The sequence below is a fragment of the Vidua macroura genome, chromosome 16, assembly GCF_024509145.1.
Source record: "Vidua macroura isolate BioBank_ID:100142 chromosome 16, ASM2450914v1, whole genome shotgun sequence".
Taxonomy (NCBI): Eukaryota; Metazoa; Chordata; class Aves; order Passeriformes; family Viduidae; genus Vidua; species Vidua macroura.
Genome location: NC_071586.1, coordinates 15,959,869 through 15,975,160, shown reverse-complemented (window position 1 = coordinate 15,975,160; position 15,292 = coordinate 15,959,869). Strand labels below are relative to the sequence as shown.

The window sequence follows — 15,292 nt, the reverse complement described above, 5'->3', positions numbered from 1 at the left end:
TAAGGAGCTTCATTTTTTTCCCCCCTCATTTTGTGCAATCCTCTTTCCCAGAGTGCACTGCATGCAGGGAAATGGAGAGTTTGGGTTCTTGTGCTGATTATCAGTTGTTAAAAAAGTGAATTGTACAGCTTCATTTCTTCCCTAAGAAGACCTGGAACTGCTGCTAAGCTTCCACTGTCAGGGGACTTTCAGGTGTATCACTGATGATGTGGGATGAAGATGCACGGTGTGGTTTGGAACCACTCTCCAAAATATTGGCTGTGCTGTCCCTGAATCTTTAGAGAAATAGGTGAACAGAGTCTGAGGGAAAGCACAATCTGAGCTGAGGGGGGCTCAGGTATCTTCAGCTGATGAAGGTTGTTAAAGATGATCCAATCAAATACATAAATCAGTAGGAGCATTGTGGGAAATGCTGTGGGATATCTGCTCTGTGGGAGAGAGGTGATGCTGGTACAGCAGCAGGGCTGTGCAGGAGGTTCTTTGTGGATATGGCTGCTTGAAATTTGTTGTTGTTGCATGGGAAGTTTGGACAGAGCAGCTGAGCAACAAATGCTTCAGAACAGACTGGTGGCTAGAAGGGGGCTGGGAGCCGTGGTGGCCAAGTGGGTGAATGTAGGGGATGTCTCACCTTGTGTTTCTAGCTGCAGTGTAAATTAGAATCCCCTAAAGGTTTGGGTTTGCAGGGACCCCAAAGCCCATCGAGTGCCACCCCTGCCGGGGGCAGGGACGCCTTCCATGATCTCAGGGTGCTCCAAGCCCCGTCCAGCCTGGCCTGGGACACTGCCAGGGATGGGAGCTGGGACTGTGAACAGGCACTGAGGTTTCTGCTCGTGATGTTTGCTGTAATTTGCAAAGGTTGGGAAATGCCATGTGCATCTCGTGGCGTGTTAACGAATGAGAGGGACTAAAACGGGACAAGGGAGGTGATTGATGTGGTTTGGTAAAGAAAAGGGGTGAATGAAATCCTTTGCAGAAACACTTTGCCTTCAGAGCACTCTTTGAAGTCCTCTGAAGTTTTTGTCCTTCTTGGCCTCTTTTCCACATAAAAGAAATAACACATCTGTACTAACAATAACCTTTTACATCTGCATTTTTTCAGTTAAAATAGCAGAAATGGGTCAGAATGTAAATCGTAGGAAAGAAGAAATTCACATTCAATTTGGAGAAATTTGTGCAAATTGGAGTTAAACAAGAGTTGAAGAATCAAATTGAAACTTTGAATGTCATGGTGCTGGGCTGTTACCATGGTAGTTCTGACGTGATACCCTGGGGCTGTTAACATCCATTGTAATTTGCTGATTTAAGGAATCACATTTAAGGAATAAAACAGCTCAGTTTTTATTCACTTTAAATACAGTTAAAACCAAAATCAGCCCAGGTCATGCAGTCTGGGCAAAATTTGCCTCACAAATTCTTGCAGACCGGAGCCCAATCAGTGTTACTGGAACACGCAGCCTTGTGCTGGCACTTGTTGAGGTTTGTTATTTATAATTCCAGTTATACACAGAATTTGTATGTGATATTCCATCCAGAAAGATGCAGAAGTATTTTTTCTTGACCACCAGCAGCCTCATTTTCTCTTTGCTCATTATCCAAGGGACTTTACCAATCAAGGGCTGTAAAACTCCTGCTGTAGTCTGAATATTCCTGTGCTGTACTAGAGGCTTTCTTCTCTTCTTGCCTGGGCTGTAATTCAGGGGTTTGGTAGATATCCTGCTCAGTGTTTTGATACTCTCCAACATAGACAAATGGACTGAAAAACCAGCTTTTGGAACTCCCCTGGAAGAGCATCTCAAGCGCAGCGGGCGGGAAATCGCAGTTCCTATCGAAGCCTGTGTCATGATGCTCCTGGAAACAGGGATGAGAGAGGAGGTGGGTAATTCCAGATCACATGAAGCATGGCCAGGAAGCTGGGGGAAGAGGGCCCAGTGAAGCTCATGAGCTGGTGTCTGTTTGTTAACACGGTCCTTAACTAATCTCTTCATTAAGTAGTTGGCAAATGTTTTGCAACAGAATAACCTCAGCGCTGTGTGAAGTGTCTTGGAGGTGGATGCACATACAGTGAAATTAGGGGTGGGCCAAGGGTGGGAAAGAGCTGAACCATGGTCAGGTGGCAGTGACAGGGCACATGAAGGGTCAGCTGGGTCATAACTGTCAGGGGAAGGCACCAAAGCTGGAATGTTCTGAAAGAGGCTGTTGTAAAACCGGTGCTGTTCCAGGCTTGTGCCAATGTGTGGTTAGCAGTCAATACATTTTATTTCTCTGGTGCAGGGCTTGTTCAGAATTGCTGCTGGAGCCTCCAAGTTAAAAAAGTTGAAAGCTGCCCTGGACTGTTCCACGTCCCAGCTCGATGAGTTTTACTCAGATCCTCACGCTGTTGCAGGTATTGGGAGCGTTCTGAATCCAAACCAGGTGTAAATTGACACAGCACAACGTCGTGCTGTTCAGGTGTTCATGTCCACAGCTGGACTGGAGAAGTGACAGCCAGTGGAAAGTTCACTGCACAGTTTGACACAGATAAGTGTAGGGTGCCCGTGCTGATCACAGCTGATGTATTTGTGACAATGGTGTGTAAAATTCAGGTGATCACAATGGCCCAGCTGTCACGCCTCTCATGACAAGAGTGCTAACGTGGTCAAGGTAGATTAGAGCTGTGTGTAGACCTTCAGTACATCTTTATAAGAAGCCCTTTGTCTTGAAGAGACAATTCAGAGTTTTACAGCCTGTTTCTGCCAAATTGCACCAATTACTGACAGACCCTTTGTGCTGAGATCTGAGCACTTCCACCGTGCAAGTGTCAGGTCTTGCCACTTTCCCCGGTCCTTGGAATTTGTTGCACGGATAAAACTGCAAATGTGAGGGCAGAATTTTCCCTGAAGTGTGAAAGCAGTGGCTGAGGAGCCAGCCTGTCCCTGTCTGCATTGCAGGTGCCTTGAAATCCTATCTGCGGGAGCTGCCAGAGCCTCTCATGACCTACAGCCTGTACGAGGAGTGGACACAAGCTGCAAAGTAAGCATGCTAGAAATAGCTGTAGAGGAAGTCATGCTGCATATTTCTGTTTAATTTGATTCTTCATAGATGAATTCAAAAGAAACAGCCAAGCTCACACAGTTATGAATTATTTCACTAACAGGTATTTCATGTAACAAATTATTTTAAATAATAAATAGCTTCATACAACTTGCACCAAATGTGGTGAAATATCTGCTTTGTTTAACTGTTAGGGCTGCTTCAGGCTGCTGGCTGCACAGTATTGATGCTCAAGGAGTTTTGTTGCAGGTAGAGATAGTTCAGGGATCTGACAAGCAGGTTACCGAGTACAAAACATTTATTTGGCATAAATGGAAGTTGATACCATCATCTCTTTGTCACTGCAGAAACGAATTCCTGCCCTGAAAGTAAGGTGTCATGGCATTTTTTTGTCCTTTCAGTATTCAGGACCAGGATAAGAAGCTCCAGGAGTTATGGAGGATTTGTAACAGATTACCTGAGCATTACCGTGTTAACTTCAGGTGGGTGTGAACACCTCTTAGCTCAGCTGCTTTGCACCTCAAAGCCAGTTAAACTAAACTCTAATCCAGGTGTGCTGTTCTTGGCCAAATTCAGTGAGATTTATAAAAATACCTCTTATTTCATGCAGCAGTGGCTCTGCATAGGAGGTGTCCTCAGATTAATTCCCTGTCAACTGTCAGGAAATAGTGATGCACAGAGCCTTTCTACTTATGGCTCATGCTCTGCTCTTTGCTGTAGTTTCCACTCTTAGAAATCACCTGGATCTATCTTAAACATCTCATTTTTCCTTTTGGTTTTGCGTTTTGGAAATGGACCGGAGCAAAACCAGCTCTGGTGATTCCTAGAAGCATGGAATTTCCATTACAGGACATAAAACTAGCTGAAATGAAGCATTTTTCTCTGGAAGTATAATATTTCTGTGGTTCTGTTTTGCTAAGATGGGAGCTGCTTTCTTTGCTACCCAGTTCAACTTTTATGAGTCAGGAGCAGAAGCTTTGGGCAGCTGCCAAGCAAGAGGGCTGCTCATCTCATTTCCGTGTGGTTGGGAGCTCTCTGTACAAGTTCTTGAATTTTTATTTACTTGCTTTCAACAAGAAACACTCATGGTTCCTGCTGTTTAACTATTTCTTTCCTTTTTGAAGGTATTTAATCAAATTTTTAGCCAAGCTTGCCCAGAACAGTGACGTTAACAAAATGACACCGAGCAACATCGCCATAGTCTTGGGCCCCAACTTGTTGTGGGCAAAGAATGAAGGGTGAGTTCTTTTAAGAAAGCTACAAAGCAGAACTGGGTGAAGCTGTAGAACTGATAGGTTTAAATCATTTAGCAAGGAATTTAGCAATTCACAGCAACGGACTGTTTACCTAAAAAACATTTGAAGTGTTCTTTCAGCCCATGCCTCCAGGTCCTTTGAGGCAGGAGGGTTTTTAGGGGTGTTTCCAAAAGCTGGGAATGTCACTGAATAGTCTGGAGTCCAGCACAGTTGCTCTTTCTCTGGAACTGAGGAGCTGATCCATCATGCTTAGCCTGAGTTGTTATTTAGGTAGTCTGAATTGATTTTATTTTTTTACTTTGACGGAACTCTGAACGGAGCGTTGCCCAAACCTCTCCTGCAGATCCCTTGCTGAAATGGCAGCAGCCACTTCGGTGCACGTGGTAGCAGTTATTGAGCCCATTATTCAGCACGCAGACTGGTTCTTCCCTGGAGGTGAGTTCCTGCCACAGCTCAGCAGTTTTACACTACCCTCCAGCTCACCCTCAGTGCCCTGTGCAGTGAGGCACCCCTTGGGCTGTGTGTGTGTCTGAGGAGGCATTCTGTCTGTCCCTTTCCAGATGAAGATTTCAATGTGTCTGGGGCGTTTGTGGCAGTTCCTGCTGTAAATTCCAATCACTTGGCACACACTGGGAATGACTATGAATGTGGCACCCTGGAGAGGAAGAGGCCTCTGAGCATGACTGTGATGGAAGGGGATTTGCTGAAGAAGGAAAGGTAGGTGTAATTCTCTTAGGGGTCCATTACAGCCCTCTTCCAGTGAGGCTTCAATCAGACACCTTCATTGGTGTCAGGAGAGGAATTTCATGGAAATGCTGTAGGTAACCACAGTGATTTATTTCCCATTGTTGCAGCCTGAGGATGGCTCAAAGGTAATGTACTGTTACTTCCTTCCAGTTACACTCTGTGCATGATAAAGCCCAAGCAGATATTGCTGCTCCCAGTCTCCATCCTCCTGGTACACATTGGGGGTGGTCTGAGATTCACTGCAACAGAAGTGTCTGCAGTAGCCTCTCTCAGTCTCTAACTCCTGGTATTCCATGGCTTCTCTTTCAAAGCCCATAAGCTGAGGTGGTGTTACCTGGTGCCTTCATGATAGGACTTCTGAGTTGATGATGGTACAGTATTGCCACAGCAAGCAGTAGAATGCTAAAAGTTCCCAGTAAAACGTGCTGTTTCCCATATAACATGTAGTGTAACGTTCATTCTTATCACTCATCATGAGTATTCAAGTGATGTGCTTGTTTTGAGCTGTTGGTGCAAATGTTGTTACCTGTTAGCTATGACCAGCCACATGCAAATTTGTCAGCACTCACAGAGGAAGAAGAAAATCAGTTCAAGATTCAGAGTTTAACAAGACAAGAATAAAATAATTTCTAGAATGAATGTGCTGTATGCATTCTAAAATCTGTTAGAGTTGGGGTCTGTTTCTTCTCCACTGTTCTCCTTGAAACACAAATAGAATGATTTGGGTTGGAAAGGACTGTAAGGATCTCTCTTTCCAGCCCCCAAATCACAGCCTGTATCCAGTAGCTTTTTATTTTTTAATCTCTGCTGCAACTTAGTGCGTGATAGAAACAAAATTCATGTGGCAAAATACATTTGGTGAGGAGCTGCTCCGGTATGTAAGGAAACATCTGTATTTACATGTGAGATTCTGAGTGCTCTGACCTCATTGTCTTCAGTGTTTGTCTCCAAATGTAATTGAGTAGTTCGTTCACTGACGTTTAGCTTATCCCTCTGTGGGGATAAGCCAAATCCTGTTGCATGTCTTAACATTGCTGGTGTTCTGCAGCCAGTGGAGGCTTTAACATCGCGGTGTCGTGCAGCCAGCGGAGCTTTCCTCGTCGCTGCTTTGCATGTCGGGGTTTGTCTGGGGGTGGGACACCCACAGTCCTGCTGCAGCAGCACCCGGGGGTGGCCGCCTGCTGTGTTCACTCTCTCTTCTCTCTGTAGCTTTGGTGTGAAGGTGCTGGAGCTGCCCGCGACCCCGCGGCGATGTGGCACTGTAAACAGAAAGCTCACATCGCCCGCCTTCCAGCCGCCGCTGCCGCCCTGCGAGCCCGCGGCGGCGGCCGAGCAGCACTGCCCGCCTGCCGGGGCTGAGCCCGGCCCCGGCGCTGGCCCCGCTCCCCCTGCCGCCCCGGCGGAGCAGCCCCAGGCTCCAGGCACGGAGGATGCCAGGTAAGAGGCACGGCTTGCGCTGGCAGCGGCTTGGCAGCGCACTGGTGTCACCTGTGCCCCCGGGGCTGCGATGCGCCCTGGCAGGTGCGGGCAGCAGCGCCCTGCAGGAGCTCTCCTGCCATGGGCGTGGCTCCACAATTGGCCCTCTGGAACAGCACACAGAACTGGTCTAATAAAGTAGCGTCCGTGGTTCTGGGTGTTCCGGAATTCATCTGCTGATATGGCATACACAGTTCTGTCCGTTCTGGAGTTCATCTTCTGAGATACCGGAATTCTCGGGGGAAGAACTGATGATGAAAAATACACTCTGTTTCTACTGCCCACACTGACCTTCCCACGTTATGTTCTGGAGATGTGCACACAGGTGATACCAGTTTGCTGCTGAAAGAGCAAAACCTACGGTGGCGATACCAGAAACCTGTTGGTCTTGTTTGTTGTTTCTCGTACACGTTATCTGGAGATGTCTTGTTTTGTTTATTTGTCTGTGGCAGGTGTTAGTGACGAGCAGACTTGCTTACTAGAAAACTGGCAGTCAGTTTATCACATTTCAGGGTTAGTTTCTTTAGGACAGGTAGGTACACAGGCTCTTTGCTGTTTAGTTTCTCTTGAAGCTCTGCGCTGGTGTCCCTGGACTCCAAGGCTAATTGCAGCAGCCTGACTTCCTCCTGTGAGGTGGAAGCAGCACTTTGCTGTCAGCTCTTCAGTGTTCTGAGAGCTGTGACAAGCCACGTGTGAAGCCTGCAGTGTTTCCAAATGTCAGCCTCAGGGTGAAACCCCACCGTGGGGTTTGATGCAGCACTGACTCTTGTGCACAAAGCTTGTTCTCAGGTGACATATTTACAAAACCAGCTCCTCTGGAAATCCCCTGCACACCAGTATTTCCTCCACAGATGGCTTTTGCAGCAGAGGCAGCTGAAACGAAACCTCGGGGGTTGTGTCTGAAAGTGGCACTTAAAATCTGCACAGCCTCTGTGCAAGTACTCACAATTTGTTAACAGCACCTGGAGAAATGGGGATTGCAAAGTGCCAGTGGAAGTGAGTAAAGTCGGTGCTTTAGAGGGCTAAATTGAAGGGAGAGAAGCCTGCAGGTGCATGGCCACAGGAGGGGACCCTGCCCAAACCACCTCACCTGGCTCATCCTCCATCATCACCCATCAACACAGCACGCCACCACTGAACCATGTCCTTGAGTGCCACATCCACGTGTTTTTTGAACACTTCAGGGACTGTGACTCCACCGCTTCCCTGGGCACCTGTGCCAGGGCTTGACAATGCTTTCCATGAAAATTGTTCCCTCGTGTGTGATCCACAGCACGGTTTGTAAGGGAGCAGCTGCAGCTGAGCCAGACAAGGCACGTCACAACCATCTCTAACGTGGGCTCTTTCATTTCCAGTACCTCAAAATCCAAGGACAGCTCGTCTGCAGCCACTCCTCCCCCGGTGAGGAACGGCGGCCAGGCAGGGCCTGCCCCGGGCCAGGCAGCCCCCAGCAGCTCCCAGCTCTCTGTCAGCCAGCCCCAGAACGCTGCTGGTCCCAGTCCCCACGCCCTGAGGAGAGGTGTGTGTCTGTTTGCTTTCCAAGCCTTCCCACTATGTTCCAAGCCTTGATGTACTGCAGAAATGCTGCTGAAATAACTTCATCAGCATCTCTGCCCTTATACAGACAGCAGTTCAATCTGTTGGCTTGTCCCTAAGGCCTGGCTGTAAAGCAGCTGTGACTTTTGGACTCTCTGAATGGTGACAGTGTCACCAGTGCTGTTTAACAAACTCTCTCAAAAGCTACTGATCAGTAAATGCTTATATTTCATAATGCACCATTTTATTTTCATAACATTGCTGGGGGTGTTTTGTGCTGCTGATTGTTTTCTTTGGGAACTTAGTTTGGAATCGTAGAATTCCAAAATGGTTTGGGTTGGAAGGGACCTTAAAACTCATCTTGTTCTTTCTTTGCCACGGGCAGGGACAACTTCCATTGTCCCACAGTGCTCCAAGCCCTGTCCAGCCTGGCCTGGGTCACTGCCAGGGATCCAGGGGCAGCCCCAGCTGCTCTGGGCACCTGTGCCAGGGCCTGCCCACCCTCACAAGGACTAATTCCTTCCCCATATCCCATCTCACCCCAGTCCCTGGCAGTGGGAAGCCATTCCCCGTGTCCTGTCGCTGTCTGTCCCTGTAAATCCGCCGGTCCCTGATGCTGGACTCTCCCCTCTTCTCTCCACAGCTGTGAAGAAGCCGGCGCCAGCCCCCCCCAAACCAGCCAACCCCCCCCCGGGGCAGCCAGGAGGCCAAAGCTCTTCCCCAGCTGCTCAGCCACCTTCTGTCTCCCCAAAACCACCGGCCAGAAGCTCTTCTCCTCCTGCCCAACACGCCAACCAGGGAGCGGCCCCGACCTCCTCCCCGTGCCAGGTTTCTGCACCTCGGAGATCCTCCAGCAGCCTGTCCCCGCTCCAAGCTCCCAGCCACCCCCCCCCGCAGCCCCCAGCGCAGGCAACTCCTCCCCTGCAGCCCAAGGGCAGCAGCCAAGCATCTCCAGGCGAGCAGGGCCCCGAGCAGCCCTGCTGCTCCTCCGTGCCCCTGCCGCAGACTCCGACTCCGCCCGACACGCCGCCGCTGGGCAAGCGCCCGGGCAGCGTGCCCCCCGAGCCCTGCCCGGCTCCCTGCGTGCCCCACGGGGGCACCTTGCCCCGGCCACGGCCCGTGCCCAAGCCCAGGAACAGACCCAGCGTGCCCCCTCCGCCTCACCCTCCCTCGCAGCTGCCTGCGGACGGGCTGGCTGCAGCCCCCACGCAAACGGCCTCCAAAATAGTCACAGGTGAGTGCATCCCCCCTCCTCCCCTGGCTGCTGCCTCCCTGGGGACTGGCAGTGCAGGAAATAGTGCCTGGAGCTGGGGGTTCGTGGGGGGCAACCTGGAAAGCACAAAACCACAGCTGGAATGCTCGATAGCTCATTTCCAGTCAGTGCCCACCCAGCTGCTCTGCGCACCAGGGTGTCGTGCCTGAGGCAGAAGTGTCTGGGGGCAAGTGGAGATGAACTTCTGTTGGTTTTTTGGTCTTTTTTTTTTTTCCTGTTTGGAAGCTTAACGCTGTGACAGCAGCTCCAGCTCGGCATCTTGGCAGTCAATTCTGCTTGTACATCTGTTGCCAAAAAGCAAATATTTAGAGGAGGGAGAAGATGTAGCCAAGGATGGTGGATTTCAGCACATACTGAGATAAGAAGAGGGCACAAGTGGTCACTGACACGTGTTTTAGCAGGCAAAACATGCAGAGAATGTTTTACCTTGTGAGAACACAGCCTTCTGATGTGCATTTAAGTTGGACATCCAGAAGCTGAAGAATCACCTGTATTAAACTGTATTTCTTAGGCCAATATTTACAGAGCCTCACATTTTAAGTGCAGCCCTTGTTTTAAGACAACCATGAAGTAAAGAGAAACTTTTGTCTTCTCACAGAAGATTCACGAAGCTTGTAGTTACCAGTTTGGCTGGGACAATGTTACTTTAATAAAGTTTATTTTTTTTTTAATGTAGTTGCTAAGGCCATTCAAAACCAGCAGATTTTGGAATGTTTTCCTGCTGAGTCACTGCTTGTTCTGGGAAATTCTGAAGGAAGAGATACTGAATGTGGGAGACTAATGCTTTTAGATCTACTTATAATTAATAATGGTTGGAACTTTCCCATGACACTGCAGCTTCTCTAGAATTAGACTAATGTATTGGAATGCAGAGTATCAATTCTGTTGCCTAACAGCTCTACCCCAATGCCTTCACAGGTGGGGATGGTTACTGCGAATAAGGTTTGTACTCACAGAAACTGCAACTGCAGCTGAACTGCTCCTGTTTGTAGCTTTGAGTTCAGATGTGTGCTTGGCACTGTGCTCTGCCAGCCCTGTGTTCTCACCCTGCATAGGAAATGTGCTCTGCCAGCTCTGTATCACCCCTCCATAGCCTGCAAGAGGCTTCAAGGCCTCTGCTGCTCAGCTGCAATGGGCCAGTGCACATTCAGTTACTCCTGGAGTCCCTGGAAAGAATTAACCCCTGACACCAGGCCCCCAGCGTGAGCCCCCAAGTCAGGTGTGATCAGTGACCCCTTTCCAGCAGGCTTCTCCTCCTCAGTGCAGGCAAATAATGATTTTCCCCACAATTTGGTGGTTTGTGGTTCCGTTTTAATGTAGCTCTCACTTTAACTTTGCAGTTATTTTTAACCACTTGGAGTTTTTGTTTTTTTTTTTTTTTGGCAAAATCCAGGCTGATGTGCCTGAACCCATGGCAGAGCAGCCCCTGCAGCATGGCACGTTGGCCTCCAGGCTCCCTGCTGGCCCTGCCTGCTCAGCCCCACTCGTGCACACCCCACTGACATCCCTGCTGGGCTGGGAGGCCCTGGGCTGCTGCTGCTGCCTCCTGGGGAGCAGCTGGGGAGTCAGGGCTGCCTGAGAGAAATCAGGGCTTGCCCCTTTGCAGCCAGGACACTGACATCAGGGTTGCACTGGGAAGTCAGGCTGGAAGTCATTCAGGTTTGGGGTTTCTGGTAATTGGAGAAGGAGGTTGCCCAGAGCAGCTGTGGCTGGCCCTGGATCCCTGGAAGTGGCCAAGGCCAGGCTGGACAGGGCTTGGAGGAGCCTGGGACAGTCAGAGGTGTCCCTGCCCATTATAGGATTCCATGAAGGAACCTGCAGTGAATGAGCTGGAAAGTAGCTTTGATTTTTAAAATAACTGACTTCTGATTGTACTTTTGTCAGTATATTTAAACTATGAGGATAATTTATTCCCAAGCTGAAGTCAGAAGTGAGGCTGGGCTCTGAATCTTGACAGCACTTTACAGTGAAGTTAACAGCAGCAGCTGTGCTAATGAGTCCAACTTCAAGGAAAGGCTTAATCTAAATTTCCAAGTGTTTCATAGTTTGACCATATTTATTTTCGGTTTAGGGTTTTCCTGGTTCTGAAGAAATTGCTTCAATGCTAGCAGACAGGGAGGGTTTGTTTTACCCCAGTGCAATGGGAGAAATCCTTATCTTGTAATTAACATCCAGCTGGGGCTGCTTCATTAGAATTGGGCACGGCAAGCACCTGCCAGAGGGGACTGCAAACCAGAGCAAATTGGCCCAGGTGTGTGCTGTAAACACAGTGTGGGAGCTGCCACGCAGGGAAATTGGGAAAGGAAAGCTGCTGAGGGAGGATTCTCTCCAAAACTGGTGAAGGGACCTAGGAGATCCAGCCTGTTTAGAAAAAACCCCCTTGGGGAGGGGTTGAAGTGACACTCGGGCTCACCTCCAGCAGTACACTCCATGCTAAAGCATCCACCTTTTCCAGATCAATGTGTTTTTAAAGGATTCATAATCTGAATTAACACCACCACCTGTCACATAAGAGTGTCTGCTCTAATATGCACACCTGCACATACCAGCACTTACAGACTCACTAATTCACAGTGTGCAGCTGCAGGTTTTAATTTGGACCTTAACGAGTGGAATGAGGGAACAAACTTAAGGTGCCAGGAAACCTCATCCTGATCATGGGTTCTGAACTGTCCTCAGGATACTGTTGACTCCTTTGTCCCTGTACTGGGCTTTAGTAATGCCTCAAATTCTGTGTATGGTGTTCAAGTAAGAAGCCCTAGAGTATTCTAATCAAAGGTTTTATTAAATAATCCAGATGTTTGACCAGCATTCAGTAGGAACTGTATTGGCAAGTGCAATGGTAAGGAAAAGGCCCCTGATTGGCCGCCACTGCTGCTAATTGCTAATTGCTAATGATGTGTGTGCTAACTACTAACCCCCCCCCAGTGCCCTGCTGTGTGTGTGCCCGGCATGGCCAGAGAGGGGCTGCTGCTGCCCCCATTAACCCACTAAAGCGTTGGAGAGCAGAATGTGAAGCTCTTGGTGTCACCTTGTGCTGTCTCCGTGTACAGAAAACCCAGAACTGTTCCATGCTGCTGTGTCCGGTGTCACTGCCCTGTCCTGTGCCACAAGTGCTCCCTCCCCGTGTCACAGCCTCCCAGCGTGGCTGCTCCAGGGGCTGGGGCCACTGGGAGTGTCCCTGCCCACGCAGAGGCTGGGGTGGGATGGGATTTCAGGTCCCTTCCAGCCCGAACCATTCTGGGGTTCTGTGGCTGGAGCTCCTGCTCAGTGCCAGGCCAGACCAGGATGGGATTGCAGCTGCTCTGTGCAGGATGCCAGGACACAGATCCCTGAGGCTGCTGGGCTGTGGGGGCTCAGGAGCAGGGCAGGCTGCACTCAGGGGCTGCTCTCCCCTCTCCCAGGTCATTTAGCTCAGAAACCTTCAACGTGAGCTTTCCTGCAGTAACTTCTGGGTTAACTTCAGGATTTCATGCTTGAGTTTTGAGTCCCAGTCTCTCTAGGATGCCTGTCTGCACCTCCTGTGCTTGAAAACAAGGCATTTATTTGGATTTTTTGTTGATCTAAGTGATCTAAATTACTTCCTATGTGGAGCAGCTGCTGGACTGTGGTAAGGGTTGTCATGGCATGTTGTAAATCAGCTTTCCAAAATCCTGACAAGATTTTCAGTTACCTTTTTTTGAGCTGCTAGGGATTTTTCTGGTCTGATAATTCTAGCTGCCAGGGCAGTCAGTCACCAGAGATGCAGCATTTTGTGGTCCCTTTTGGACACCTTGGCTTGAACAAAATTCTCTCCTCAGAAGAGGCAAAGACCATGACATGCCCTCTTTACACAGGAGAGAGGTTTAATCTGCACTTGGTGTAAATAACTTCTGCCTCCTTTTGACACCATCCTTGTTCCTGTTGCTTCTCAAAGTCACAGGTGGTGTTCCCTGGTGCATGATTTAGGTGCCAAATGATTTCGCTGAGCGTTTTGACACGAAAGTCCAGAGTAGCTCTCCAGGGCCATTGAGGAATCTGATCCTAAATCAGACTCGCTGTCCTCCCTCCTTCAGGAAGAAGTGGTTTGTTACTCTGCCCAGGGCTGACCCAGGGTCTGTAGGAGGAGCAGTTGGGCTCAGCCCTGTGTGCCCACAGGGGCCAGCTCTGGTCCAGGAGCCTTCCTTGACCTTTGCTCTCCCTTCTCTGTCTAAGGAGATGCCCGGGAACTCCCGACTCAGTGAGCTGGCCCTGGCCCGGCTGCTAAACTTGCTGTTCCCTTTTTGTGCAGACTCTAATCCCAGTATTCCAGAACCGCTTCCAAACCCTCCTCCAGAGCTTCCTGCAGAGCTGGCGGGCAGAGAGCTGCACAACCACCTGCTGCTGGACATTGACAACGACACGGAGAGCACCGCGCTGTGACCCGGCGCTCCGGCTTCCCCGGGCTCCTCTCCGGGGGGAAAACCCGCAGACCTACCAGGGAAAGGCTTCTTCTGGCAGCGTGGCACAGCTGGGCACAGCTGGGGCTGGAGCCTCCTGGGGACGCTGGTCTCCAGGGTGGCCGAGGTTGGAGAAGACCTCTGAGAAAATGGAGCCCAACCTCTGGCCAGGCTCCGGTTTCGCCCTCAGAAGAAGTTTAATGATCTGGGTCTGGACAACGGTTTTCAAACTCTTGGATGGAAGGAATGAATTCCTGCAGGAACTCGCCTAGGAAGCGTGGTCAGTGCTGATACAGGTGGTATTAGCAGAAATTCCAAAAGAATAAGGAGCAGAACAGTAGTTATTTAAAGTGCATGTCTGTATTACGGAAATAATCCTTCTCACGGCACGGTTAGAGGTTGGTTGTAGTTCTTAGCCCGTACCAGGAGCTGCCTCCCAAGGGACATTCCCTCTCGGATTTGCTGCAGATTCCCCTCAAGCCATGAACCAAACCCCTGCCCCAGTGCTGGTGGTGACTGCTGGTTCTCAGTCACCCTGTGGAACTGTGGATGCATCCAGTGCCTTGAAGGACTGTCGTGCTGTAGGAGGAACTTCTGTCTCTTTAATCATTTCATTGCTACTTAGGATCAGTACTTACCCTGATTTCATAGTTATTTGTATTAACCTGCTTTGTTCATGTGCAACTGGCAACTGTTTCACGAGGAAACCGTGGAAATGGGGTTTGTGCTTTTGTTGAAAACGGTTGAATGTTGAAAGAACTTTGAAACAGCTGTTTGGATTCAGAAGTTGAGTGAACATTTATAAAATTAAAGATTGTTTTTTGTCAATTTAAGGCATCTTTATTCTAGTTTTGTTGCTTCCACTTGGTCCTGAAGGTCACAGTGATCCCCTGGACTGTGTTGCTTGGAGTCACTGGCTGCTCAGCTTGGTTTTCCCTTCAGGACTTCAGTGGGAGCACTTTGGGACCTTCCTCTGTCACCACACCAGCCCTGTAACAAATCTTTGTAACTCTGAGTTCAGTTTGAAGAGCCACAGGCTCCAGTCCTGTGACTGATGTTGGTGTTTATCCCCCACACTGTGCAGTTCCTCTCTCCCCCAGGGTTTCCAGCAGTGTTTCACAGGCTCAGGAAGGATCCCCAAGTGCCAATTCCCCTTATAAGGGTGGTTTAACAAGAGGATTTCCTGACTCTGTGGACTGCTGCAGGTTTCCAGGTGCTGCTGCCTGTTGGCACTGCCTGCACACACAGCTCTGGGGGTGATGTTTGCTACAGCCCTGCAGTATTTAATGAATTCTGGCCACCCCAGCAGCCTGGGGAGGGGAGCAGGAGGCTCTGCAGGGAGCCAGGACAGGTGAGGGGCTCCAGGAGGAGCTTCCTCCAACCTGGGCGTGGGGCCCAGAGGTCGTGGCAGCCCCCCATGCCCACAGAGTCCAGGCAGACAGGGAGCAGCTCTCACTCTTTAATGTTTCTCTGCAGCTGCACGAGGCCCAGGGCCAGCGATGGTCCCAGCCCAGGGTTCTCTGCTGAGGCACTCCCAGAACAGCTGTGGGTGCCCA

The 15,292-nt window shown here is 49.8% G+C and overlaps 1 protein-coding gene across 9 annotated transcripts in view; it reads left to right on the top strand.

The window, feature by feature from the left end:
- ARHGAP17 (Rho GTPase activating protein 17) overlaps positions 1–14,569 on the top strand; it is a 43,304-nt gene extending 28,735 nt beyond the window's left edge. For 3 of the 9 annotated variants that reach the window (XM_053992318.1, XM_053992325.1, XM_053992317.1), the window contains 11 exons: positions 1,745–1,872; positions 2,272–2,383; positions 2,928–3,009; positions 3,432–3,512; positions 4,155–4,268; positions 4,630–4,721; positions 4,847–5,003; positions 6,243–6,470; positions 7,865–8,028; positions 8,689–9,279; positions 13,589–14,569. In XM_053992318.1, the coding sequence (XP_053848293.1) occupies positions 1,745–1,872; positions 2,272–2,383; positions 2,928–3,009; positions 3,432–3,512; positions 4,155–4,268; positions 4,630–4,721; positions 4,847–5,003; positions 6,243–6,470; positions 7,865–8,028; positions 8,689–9,279; positions 13,589–13,719 (1,880 nt within the window). In that variant the 3' untranslated portion in view covers positions 13,720–14,569. Of the gene's footprint in view, positions 1–1,744; positions 1,873–2,271; positions 2,384–2,927; positions 3,010–3,431; positions 3,513–4,154; positions 4,269–4,629; positions 4,722–4,846; positions 5,004–6,242; positions 6,471–7,864; positions 8,029–8,688; positions 9,280–9,543; positions 9,990–10,236; positions 10,261–12,115; positions 12,161–13,512 lie in introns of those variants that run through there. The other 6 variants (XM_053992320.1, XM_053992322.1, XM_053992321.1 and 3 more) reach the window with 6 other exon arrangements.
- Positions 14,570–15,292: the final 723 nt, after the last annotated feature.